The 13,071-nt window shown below is 35.1% G+C and overlaps 1 protein-coding gene across 6 annotated transcripts in view; it reads left to right on the top strand.

Annotated features, from left to right (window-relative positions):
- The window catches only part of Wdr7 (WD repeat domain 7), a 327,637-nt gene that overhangs the window by 262,355 nt on the left and 52,211 nt on the right, over nucleotides 1-13,071 (top strand). For all 6 annotated transcript variants that reach the window (XM_040272677.2, XM_078029968.1, XM_005323039.3 and 3 more), the window contains one exon: nucleotides 2,493-2,592. In XM_040272677.2, coding sequence (XP_040128611.1) covers nucleotides 2,493-2,592 — 100 coding nt within the window. The remainder of the gene's footprint in view (nucleotides 1-2,492; nucleotides 2,593-13,071) is intronic.

Below are 13,071 nucleotides of genomic sequence, written 5' to 3'. Positions count from 1 at the left end.
AATCCCTATGGCTCAGGAGGCTAAGACTGGAGGATCGAGTTCAAAGATAGCCTCAGCAACAGCGATGCACTAAGGAACTCAGCGAGAGACCCTATCTCTAAATAAAATATAAAATAGGGCTGGGGATGTGGCTCATTGGTTGAGTATGCCCGAGTTCAATCCACAGTACTTCCCCCACCCACAAAAAAGAGCCAGGTATAAAAAGTTTATTAGAAATCACAAGATAAAAACAAGCCATGAGACCTTCACTGTCCAGAGTTCTTTAAGATATTGTTTAGGAGTCATAGTCTAGTAGTAAATTGCAAAGAATGAAAAATGCAGACCTATAATATATGGTCCTTTCAGGCAGACTAAAGATTTGATACCAAGAATAGATTTGATCTTTTTTCTCCCATAAATAATAGTGTTTGAAATGATGTAGAAGGATGAGGTTGATATCCAGAACATAGAAAATGGGAAATGTAACAAAAACTTTTTAGAATCTGGCTTGAATAAGATTTTTTTCTACAGAAATGTATTTTACCGATGTTTTGTTTAGAAAAGGGTTATTTTAAGGGTGATTATATATTCACTTTTGCCAAAGGATTGTGGCAATATAGCTGTTAAATCTGGGCAAATAATAGATAAAGCACTGCTGCAAATTTTATTTTCCTATGGCCATTAGCTTACACAGAATAAATATTTGTTAAAACATTTATCAGATATTAAATTTCATGTTACCCTAATAGGATATAATTACATATCAGTGTTTTTTTTACAGGCAGAGATGTTGATATTGACATAAATGTAGATTCAGTAATAACTAATTCTTAGACCACTGTAGTTATTGAATTACAAAACAGTAAATGTTTTTAAACTCTTCTAAATCATTTTCATTTTCAAATATAACAACATGAGATTTTTAATGTGAATTTCCACTCTCTGTTGAGGTAGAGTAACATAATGTTTTCTATTGAAAAAGTTTAAAGAAATGAACTTTTTATTAACCACTTAATAGCGAGGAAAGCTTCAGAGGTTTCGGGAACTTTCTTATCCTTCCTTCCCTCAAACCAGTGTATAAGGAGGACAGTGCTATTCCTAACACAACCCCACAGGCATTCTGAAGTAGTGTCTTCCATGGGATGAAAGTGAAGCCTTGACTTTCTACTAAAGGGAAAAGAGTTGGTCATTGGGTGAGGCTTGGGCATGGGACAAAAATACTGTGTTTCATCCATTACTTGGTAATAAGTAACAAACAAAAAGTTTTAAAACTAATAGTTTGTTTTATGAATGTCATGTCTGCAAATACCAAAAGGGTCCTATCAGAATGCTCCCATTCTCATGTTCAAACCTGTCTCTCTCAGCCTCTCTTCTATAATTTCAGAAATTTCTCATGTCCTAATAGTTTTTTACTCTACACCTACTTCAAGAAAGCATTAGACAAATGGTATTTTTTTCCTGTCCCGTTTTACCTCCCCTTCCTCCCTTTCAACAAAATAGAAAAGTAAGTTTGGTCATATATAACCAAAGGAGGAAATGACAAGTAATGAATTCAAAAATTAATGCAAAATTCTCATAAATATTTAGGGTAGGCTGTTTGTTCGCCTTGACAACTCACACTGAGACTGTAGAACTGGATAATGTGATATATATTTAAAACTCTTTGCAGATATAGAATCATACCTGATTTATACTGGTAATAATTTTTACTCTTATATTCAGACCTAGCTATAAGAACTTGAAATCAGTATGATAAAGCATAAATCAGGAATTCATTAATATAGCCTTGGAATCTAATCTGGGTAAAAGAAAAACAAATGATAAAACAACCTCTTACAATCTTCAAAATCTTCCTAAATACTATTTTTATGTAGTACAAAATAAATATCAAATATTTTATTCATACCACCTCTAGCCATAGTTATAATTTAGATTAACTGGTAATTGTGGAAAATCTAGAGAATTTGCCAGGTAGCTTTTTTGCCAATGGATAGCTTTCTAACTTTATTCTAAATTACTAATGAGAACTTTAAACATAATTTTATGTAGCCTTTTGTGATTTTTCTGCTAGAAAGTATATTTCACTACTGGATAATGTTAAAACCTCATGAAAATATAATTGAATATGTAAGCCTTTTCAAAATTTTCCCCAATTATATTCAAATGAAAATGTTTGCATAAGTCATTGTTGCAAAATTGGATTTTCAGAATTAATCTTAGTTTGTATTTGACTCATTGTTTGAGAAATTCAAGAGTATTTGATTATAAAGTTTTCTATTGAAGATAACTAATAGGCCTAAATGATATTGTGCATCAGTTTTCTTTCAAAGGATTTCTATGAATTACTAAAGTTAAACATTCTTGAAAATTTTAACATTTATCATAGAGGTGTTTCTTTAGAAAATATATATCAGACGTGGCTTTAATCTCTGAAATGTGATGCTGTCCACTTCCACGTGCAGGTCATCTCACCTGGCTTTTTGTTTTTGTTGTTGTGAAAATGTTCGATTCAGGTTCTACATGGTCAGCTATTATGAGAGGAGTCACAGAATAGCAGTTGGAGCACGCCATGGTTCAGTGGCCCTGTACGACATCCGGACTGGAAAATGTCAGGTAAATAAATCATCGTGACTTCCTCTCCATAAAGTGTGGAAGTTATTGAAAGGAGAAAGAGACCAGCACTTCACCAGTTGACGTGCTGAGCTGCTGGAACATTATGGATAATGCTAAAGGGATCAATAGTTTAATGAAGGACTCAAAGCATATAGAGCCCCACTGTCTTTATTCACTAGGCTGCCACAGATGGCTTCAGGATAGAGCCCAGAGTGAGGGGGTAGTGCTCTCCAGCAACCTCTTCTTTTTTAAACAAGATTTTCTGGGCTCCTTATTTTTGTCATGAGTTTTCTGAAAAAAAATTGATGATACACGGGTGTGATATAATGGTTGAACAAAAATTTATTCTCTAAGTAAAATGATTTATTTACATGGTAATAAGTGTTTATTTAATTGCAAGACAGTAATCTAGTCAGAGTTCATAAAGAGAAAAAGCAATTTCATTTAGTAAAGCTCTATTAAAAAATAAAGTAATGCTGTCTTTGGAATAATGATATTACTTTGTATACTTTTATAACACTTTTTATGTTTTTATAACATGTTACTCTTTATTAAAAATTCATCTTGGTTTTGATCTTGATCACCTTATTCTCAAAATATAACTGTTAGATAGACAGAGCTAGTCTAGCCCTACTTTAGATATAAGGGAATTGAAGCTCAGAGTCACATTAGTGGCTAAGGGCAAACCAGATCTAGGCACCAATGAGATGGCAAAATTATACCATTCATTGATAAATAGTGCCAAAAGAGCTTCTCCCCCCACTCCTCTTCCTTCTTCTCCTCTTCCTTCTCTTCTTCTTCTCCTTCTCCTTTTCCTTGACCTCTTCTTCATCCTCCTTTTTATTGATTCTTTTTAGTTCTACATAACACTAGGATTCATTTTGACACAATTATAAAAGCACAATACATAGCTTCTTACATTTCATTATAGCATTTATTAATGCTGATATATTCACCTGTCTTGTAGTGTAAAGAATTTCCAGAAGGAGTATGAAAAAATTAATGAGGATGTGACTAAAATTTTAGGCTGTCTCTTAAATGCTATAAACTGTTCATTAATCCTCCAAAACTTCCCTGTCAGCTTTCAATGAAATAGTTCTAAGAGATGGTAACAGGTGTTGGGGTAAAACATTCAACAGGCAGACAAGTTTGGGAGATCTATTTGAATGTTAAGCACATTTATTTGTTCAGACTCCTGAGATGGTCATGTGTGAATGTGCTTTGCGCATAGATTATGCATCATTTGCAATACTTATTTAACTGTTGGATTGTGTTGGCATGTGTAAACCTCTTATCCCATGACATATTCCTTTATGCTGGGCTGTCACTGAAACCACTCTGAATGCTTGTCTAAAAATTAAGTTACATGTTATTTATAATATTCTTTCAGAAGACAGATTCTTCAAAGGGCACTTTCAGACTCTTTTAAGACAAATATTTTTCTCTTTTTAAACCTAATTTTTAAAACAGATATATAAAAATTATATGTATTGATGGAGCTCCATGTGATGTTTCAATACATGTATATGTTGTATAGTGTTTAAATCAGGTTAAACATCTTTATTTCCTCAAACACTAATCATTTCTTTGTGGTAAAACATTCATATTCCTTTCTTCTAGCTTTTTAATTCAGCACATTGTTATCTATAGTCACTTTACTGTCCAGAACACACCGGAGCTTTCTATTTCTATTGAACTGTAATTTAGTACCCATGGATCAACCTTCCCCAATTTTCCCCTGTCCTCTACTCTCCGTAGCTTCTGGTAACCCCCTGTTTTTAAAACAGTTTGAAAAATTGGAGTTTATTAGACTTTCAGAGAAATAAACCACAAACATCTGCAAGGTAAAGATGGAAAAAAAATATCAGGAGACCTTGTAAAGCTTCAAAATGAACTGAAGAAATTCTAGAGAAGATCCTTCATTATCAGATAAAAATCAGTTGCCACTGGCAGACAGCCAAGCGAACCAGTGAGTGCAGTGAGCTAACCAAAAGTAAGCTGGAGGACAGCAAGTGAACTCTAGTGACAAAGGACCAAAGTGCACTGAAGTATACGTTGCTTTCCATTTCTCTTCCTACTAAGTGGTCTCAGTGATGAACTCGGTAATATACTGAAAACTTTAATGTTTTGAATACCTTCTTCTTTTCAACTGGTTTACTTGAGATACACTTACCAAAGTCATTCTTTCTTAAAAGGAATTTGAAATACCATATTTTCTGTACATTATTTTGATGCATTATTTTAGTGTCCCCAAGATTTTTTTCTACTTCATCTTCTTGATTTTAGTACCTAAAATTATCTTTAGTGTTGCCAGTGTGAATAGCCTTTACTTTCGCATTGTGTATGAAGGGAAAACCTACCCTTTTCTCTCTCATCATTCTGTAAAAACACAGCTAAATCTCCAAGATTTATCTTAACTACTCTTGCCAGCTATCATTTATATCCAGTGACAATGAACCCTTAAAGATTCTCTTACTTCTTTTATTAATGTTGTAAGATTTAAGATAAGTGAATGAATATCTGAAACAGCATATAGCGTAGGTAGCGTGTTTAGAAAAGGTGTTTTAAGAAGTGAATCATAGGATCATTTTGAACTAGGAATGCAGTAAAGCACTTCTTGAAAAATATTTTGGAATCAGTGACAGGGACAGAGGGGTGATTTTTCTAGCATGAGCAAAGACACAGAGATATGACATAAAAAATTTAGAAGGGATATTTAAAAAATTTACCTGACTATAGGAATAGGGTCCCAATAGGTGGAAATATAAAGTCTAATGCCTTAGATGGAATAAGGGTCATATATGTCTCTTGCTGTAATTAGATTTGCTGGTACAGAATAAAGGAAAAATTAAGCCCCTTTCTCTTACCTTTTGACATAAAAAAAAAAGAAAAGAAAGAAAGAAATGTTCTTTTTATCTATTCCTCCCAGACTTGAAGAGGATGTTATACAAAGCCATAGGATGAATATGATGTAACTATCTGAAACATGAATTTTACAGAAGTTAAGAGTTGGCAAAGTATGGCCTAAATCTGTCCTGCTGCTTGTTCTAATAAGTTTTATTGGAACACAGCCACACTCATTCATTTATGCATTGCCTACCACAGTGGCAGAATTGAGTAGTTGGCAGCTGGCAAAGAACCTTTGTGATCTGAAAGCTAAAAGATTTACTATCTGCCCCTTTATAGAAAAGGTTTCCTGACTTCTAACTAAGGTGATTGAAGAGGAAGAGTTGACTAATTTAACTAAAAGTGATTTAGAACATTATAGTGTAATGTTAAGAATAATTAGAATAGTAAGAACAATTAGAAAGATGTGTGGGTTTGAATCCCATATCCACCACTAATTAGCTTTATAACCTTGAGAAAGTCTCCTAACTTCTCAGAGCTGAAATTTCCTCATCTGTAAAGTGGCAATAGAAATAGCACCTATTATTGGGACAAGTGTTAAAGAATTTTTTCAAAACACTTGTTGAAGATTGTGAGGCAGTCTTTATCAAGGAGGACCATCCTGATAGGTATGGGGACCACTGCAACAGGGTCTTGCAAAGCAGAAGGATTGGTTTCTGACTTTCACAAGGAGCAGATTGAGGTCCATAAGTGGAAAGTTACTAAGAGGAAGCACGTGATGTAGGGGCTTTCTACTGAAACTTACTGAGTAGCATTTGTGACCAAGTGTAGGCTAGAGTGGTCAGATACTAAGGGCGGGGGGTGGGGGTGGTGGGTTCTCTAAACTGACTTTGGGGATTCTTTCTTAAATGAATTCAGCAAGAAAGACAAAGAGGGAAGCCCAGGGTCAGGCCTAGTCAAGCAGAGGACTCCAAAGAATCTAATTTCAAGTCTCTGCCAGAAGTAAGTAAGGTAATTTATATAGATACTTAGCTATCTTGTAGTTAGTATCCTGTGTGACTGTTATTACATTAAAATAAGTTCAGAAACATACTACACTATAATTAAATTTCCTTAATACTAGAGAGAACTTTAAGGAAAAAAAAAAGTGCTAAGAACTCGCTCTCCTGGCTTAGAAGTGCTTTGGTGGCAAGTGGAAGAAGCTTCATGAAGCCATGTGTGGGTGTCTTTTCCAAAGCCTCTCCTGCCTGTGGTGTCAGGATCTTGCAAAGCAGGAGAAGGATTGGATTCTGACTTTCACAAAGAGCAGAGTGGGGTCCATAGTGGAAAGTTACTAAACCCCAAGGTAGAGGGTTTCTACTTAAACTTACTTGGTAGCATTTGTGAACAAGTATAGGCTAGAGTGGTCAGATATCAGGGGTGGGGGGGTTTCTCTACTAACTATGATGGTCAAACACAGATGGGATTCAATAGTTAAAATTCTGCTGTGCTGCTGACTTCAAAACTGCTAAGCAATTTAGGAACATACCTGCCTCAAATTTCATTGAATTAAAAAAAAAAAATCTAGGTCCCCTTTGAAATGCTTAAATTTTGTTGCCAAGTAGCACTCTTGCTAAGCAGGCAGATTAGAGCCCATGCCTCCCTTGCGCTCTGTGAATATGTATTTGGTTAAATCGAGAATGAAAATCCCCTCTGGTTTGACAAACACGATCTCCTATCTCACTGATGTCCAGTCCTTTTTGAATCCATCATTTGTAACAACTGCTGACTCTGTGCTGGGTTCTCTTGGGTTCACGTTAGCTGGTTTTCCTTATGAAGTTTGCACCGTGTCACTTGGAGGTGCCTGATCCACTTTGGTAAATCCTGGCGCTCACTTTCTTACCGTGCTTTGGCAAAGCACTACAAAAAAGCAGTGATGTTTGAGAGAAAGAAAATAAGCCTGAAGGCTTCTCCTTATCTGAAATTATGTTTTAAAAAACTTTGTTACTGAAAAGTTTGAGTAAATGCCTTAGAAAACCTGTTGTTAAAATCCCATATTTATCTAGTGTCTGGCACATAGGAGAAATACAATGAAGTACATGTTCATCAGATTTTTAAAATCCTAACTCTTCAAAATAAAAAATATATATATTAAGAAATATATTGTAATATGATAAATGAAAACAAAGTGTGCCTAAATTATATAAAAATATCAATTTGGTACAGTTTTATTTTAGTATGTTAGAAACACTCATTAAATTGTTTTTTTTTTTTTTTTTTTTTTTTTTAGGGAGAATATCCTATCCTTTTAGAAATAGTATAGAAAAATCTTTCTTTTGAGTCAAAACAGATATATTTCTATAGTAGACCATTGCCAGGCCTGCCATGGGCCAGATAATGAAGGGAAAAAAAAATAGAAGCAAAGGTTGATTTTATGTATGTAACTGTGGCAACTGTGGCCTAGTTGTAATCCCTCACAGAGAGGACATTAAATTCTGGAATGTTGATGTGTGCCCCGTCACATAGCCTGATGTATACCAAAGCAACAATCCTTCAGCTAAAGCTCCTGTGACCTTGAAGATTACTCCTTGAGGGATGAATGCACTGACCTCTGCACTTTCCATGTACCTCCATGAGAAAAGGCGGGGTGGGAGGGAGCACGGCAGAATACTGAATCCTTTTAGTTGTACCCTTATCCCCTGAATATCCTCTGTCTGTTTCTTTGATAATTCAGTAGTACAGAAGTAAAATCAACCCTGAACTCTGCCCACATCTTTTTTCACCAGTTTGTGAACTCTGGCTTACCCAAATTTGGCTCACTTTCATTTCTCAGCCAACAAGACATCACCAGTAGTCCACAGGGTCACTACTTCTGCTAAGCATGTACTTAAACTCAAGAGAAGACCAGAACAGGCACAACCACATTAAAGTTCATATGGAAGATGAGGAAGAGTACCTTAATGTTTTATTAAACTGTCCTTCCCTTTTTCTTGTTTGGTTTTTCCCTCAAATACAAAGTAATTTTGGTGACTGGTTTTCTTGGCTTTTTTGACGTCTTATTGTCTCAAATTCAATGTGTCAGAAATATCTCTACTTTCTACCCACATCCCTTCTACCTACCTTTTTCTGTTAATTGCATAATAATATAATGACACCACACTCACCCTGCCTTTCCTTCACCCACTCATATCTGTTACTGAGTTTAACTTTTTCTTAGCGCAAGCCTGGAATCTGCCTCTTTCCTCTGCAAACACCCTAACTTGGGCCTTGGCCTATTCAAGGCCTTCGAGCCTCTAGTTTTGATCATCATATGTATATATCCCCTTCCTTCTTTGATCTCTGTTTCATTCAATAGCACCCTCTTCTTCTATTGTTCCCTATCCTGGTCTTCTTGCAATTTACATAGAAAGCATTGAAAAGTGTTGCTTGGATAATTTCTTAGAACCACAGTCAGAATTTCAGGAGATGCCCCTTTCCAATTCCATGTGTCTAGATTGTGTCCAATGTCCTACCTTGCCAAGAACATACCACATACTCAGGTGAAGCACTTCTAATGAGCAAAAATGCCAAAGTATCCTTGTTAAATTAATGATTTTTGCCTCTATTTTCAACGACATTTTTATTGAAATTTATTTTTCTCATCTTTTGAATTCCCTATACCTCTTATAAGTTACACAGCTGTCTTAAGCTCTGTCCACTTGTATCCACTATTTCTTACCAGAGCAATTATTTGTTTCTGACATGATACACTTATTCTTACCTCTAAATTTAGTTACCAAGCTATTTATTTCCTTTTACTTACTAGGTAAGGCAGTATAGTGGAGCACCTGCAAATAGATTCTGAAACCATACTACCTAGATTCACATCCTTACTCAGCTTATTAGCTTTGTGGTTTTGTGCAAAGTATTTAAAAACTCTGTATTTGAGTTTCTTTGTCTATAAAATGAACATAAGAACATTTGTCTCATTGGGTTATAAAGATTAAAAATGCTCAAAAGTTCTCAAAAAGTGTTAGCCATCATAATTATTATGTAACTATTAGTTTAAATAGGCCAAAATCAGTCAATCCCATCCTGTCCCTTCCTGCTGCCATATATTCTACTTCATACCTGATAGATCTAATTTCTTATGCTTTTTTTTCACATTCTTTTCCCCAGAACTGTTTGAATTACTCTTTTAAGTAGGGACAGTAATGTATCAATTAAGTAATTAGCAAATTTTAAGATTTTAGACATACTGATCTGTCCTTATCCATCTGTTTTTAGTAATTATCTCTGTCTTTTCAGATTTTTTCCCATAACATTAATCTCTTTTCCTACTACTATTTTGTTCTTCAATGATTTTTTGAAATCATTATAAATATGACTTTTAATTTTACTTCAATAATAGAATCTTTCTGAGTAAAGTGATCTCTGTTTCATTAAAATTTGTAAACAGACTTTCTTTTTAAAAACAGTTTTAACTTTACAGCAAAATTGAGTAGAATATACAGAGAATTCCCATGTACCCTCTGCACCCGAACATGTGTATCCTCCCCCATTATTCACATCTTCCCACTGAGTGGAATATAGGTCTGTAGGAAAGTTTACACAAGCTGAGATGTACTAAGGGTGGCATGGCCATACACAGTAATGTAGGAAAGTTCAAACTTTTCCTCTGAAAGTTGAATCAAACGGGTAAAAAAAGCCTACAAGTTTATTAACATGCACATGTACATGATTCATACAAAATATGAAACTCACAGAGGAGCCAGGTGATTAAGGTTTAAATGCTATTTTCTGAGGGGAGAGAGGAGTGGGAGGCTGTAGGCAATTTTAAGGAGGGGTATTTTTGAGGCGGAGTTGGGGAAGAAACCTGGAAAATAGACTGTGGTCAGGGACAATATTCCTCTGGGATGTAGGTGTGATTGCTTGACATTCAGTCTTCTCCTGTGTGATATGAGTTAAATCTTCCTTGGATAGTGCAGTGTCTATGAGAGTATTTGAAGGCAATTATGTTCCTCTTAGGTAGATCTGGTTTTTAGGTAAATAAGAGAACCATAGGGAAAGTCTTTCTCTGTATTTGCTGCTCCCCATGTGTCCTCAATGGGAAGTTGACGCATCATTTTCTGAGCCCCACAGAAAAAATTGATGAAGGTACACTTACCTATCCTCACCCAGAATCAATAGTTTGCATTGGAATTTAATCTTGATGTGGCAGATTCTGTGGTTTTGAACAAATGTATATAACATGTATCTGCCATTAGTGTATCAAGCAGAGTAGTTTCACTACCCTAAAATCCTTATTTATATAACTTTTAATGCATATTCTATTTGTTAGTGTAAATTCCTGAATATACAGTGCTCAGACAGAAGACTTGTGCATGTGATGACCAGAATGCTCTGAAACTCTTGCATACATTTTATGAGCATTAGTTTCTTCATGCCCTTCCCAGTATTTCTGGTAATAACAGAATGACCTTTGAACCATGGTTATTATAAAAAGTGGAACTCCACACTTGGCCTTTTTTGCCTCCTATATTTGTCCTCTTAGACAACAGACTGTTTCTTCATTTATTCCTGATTTAATATCCATTTTGTCTATTTAAAAAAATATAATGATGGTTCTTCTCTATGCCAAGAAGTATATTATATATAAGAGATAACAAAATATGAACCATGTTATATGCAAAAGATCACAAAATCCATGAGTATATCCCTTAATGATGCACTCTGGTATGGAAGATAATCTTAAACCCCCATTTGAAGTAATATAACCAGCTCTGAAGGACGGCAGCCTTCCTGTGGGACATTGGGAGTTGGTCAGGAAGAGCTTCCTAATGGGGAGAGCATCTGAATAACAACGAGGAAGTAAGCCAAGAGGGAAAGGGGAGGGAGAGTGTACCAGGCAGACAGGACAACCTGTGCAAAGCCTGGGAGACCAGGAAGCAAAGGAAGGCCTGCTTGTCAGATGCTTCAGATGCTGGTCAGATGCTTCCTTCATACGCGGGAACAGTTCAGTTTGTACTACAGCAGCTTTCACATTGGCTTTATACTGGGAATTGCACAAATCCCACCTGAGAAACAGTTATTCCAATACATAAGTAGAGACATTACTTATTTGTGACTTATTAAGTGCTAAATCAGCAACTAAATTTTGTAAATTATATCGTGTTAGCAAAGTGTTAAAGAAATGACTAAATGCTGACATATTTTGTTAACTAAAATATTTTTTTTTAGGGAAAGGGCTTGGCAAGATATGGAAATGTTTTTAACATGGGATTTAAAGTGTTTTATGAAAATAAACCAGTGTAGTTTTCTGTAATGCACTTAGTTCTGGAAAGCACTCTAAAATACTAGGTATCAAAAGAAAGCTAATATTCAAGACTAAACAGAAATGTCAGTAAACATAGTTATATTAATAGAAATTTGGAAAACAATGTGTTCTTTTCTCTAAAAATAACAAAGATTTTACTTCTAGTTAGGAGGAGCAATGGACCTTAGGGATATTGTGGACAGTAAGATTGATGTTTCTTTAAGGCAGAGTTTTAAGCTTCGGGCACAGTTTTCACTGAGCAGAAGTCTATAACGCTTATACATCAAGGGCACTTATGCGGTGATTGCAAAAATTGCAGTGAGGATTGACTACAGTACTTAGTCAGGCAGTGACATTTTAGGTATTTTCTTCCTGCTCTTTTCAGCAGCTGGTTTTATGGCAGGTGCTTCATGTGACATTCTGGAGCAACAACCAGAAATATGGCATCAGGGGTGATAATAAGATAAATGGTTGGAGAAGACAATGGTTTCCTGACACTGTTGAGGAATTACCTAATGAGCTTCCTGTTTTAAAAGTGAACTGCTATTTAGAGAAGAACCTCTAGGAAAAGGCACAGATATCTGAAACAGTGCTTGAAATCAGACCATCATTTATTCTCAAAGTTTAAAATTTTAGAATATTTTTAACTGTGCAGAGGAGTATTTTCCATTTTTATTCCATTGCTTATTGGGCACTTCTTGTATTAGTGTGATGTTTTGAATGTCAGTATTCAAGACTGTTGGTCTGAGAAAGAAAATTAAATCCTTCATAACATCTACAACTAGAAATACATAAAGCAGAGAGTTCTATATTTATAAACCCAGTAATTATAAATCTATAATTATAAACCCATTTCATCATTCTTACAAAGGCATTAAATAGGCTAAAAATTATTTTCATTCTCAAAATTTTCATCATTTCATTTATATTTCTCAGTGCAATCATTTTCCTACCTAGCCATTCTCTCCCTGTCCCAACACATTAAAAAAAGAAAGTTTAAATATGTATATATATGTTTGCATACATATATTTTTCCACAAATGTACACAAAATTAGGAAATATTAGGTAGGGGAGTCATAATACAGTCATCCATTGGTATCTATAGAAGATGGTTCTGGATTGCCCCCCCCCCCCGCCGCCCCGCCCAGGGATATGAAAATCCACAAATATTCAAGTCCCTTAACATGGTGTAGTATTTGCATATAACCTACATAATTCTCCCAGTACTTTAAATTATCTCTAGAAATACTCATAGTATTTCATAAATATGTAAATAGTTGTTATACTATATTGTCAAGGAAATAATGGCAAGGAAAAAAAGCCTTCATATGTTCAGTACAGGTAAAGTTGTTATTTT

The sequence above is a fragment of the Ictidomys tridecemlineatus genome, chromosome 13, assembly GCF_052094955.1.
Source record: "Ictidomys tridecemlineatus isolate mIctTri1 chromosome 13, mIctTri1.hap1, whole genome shotgun sequence".
NCBI classification, from domain to species: domain Eukaryota; kingdom Metazoa; phylum Chordata; class Mammalia; order Rodentia; family Sciuridae; genus Ictidomys; species Ictidomys tridecemlineatus.
The sequence above is the reverse complement of the archived record's forward strand: the minus strand, read 5'-3'. Positions and strand labels throughout refer to the sequence as shown.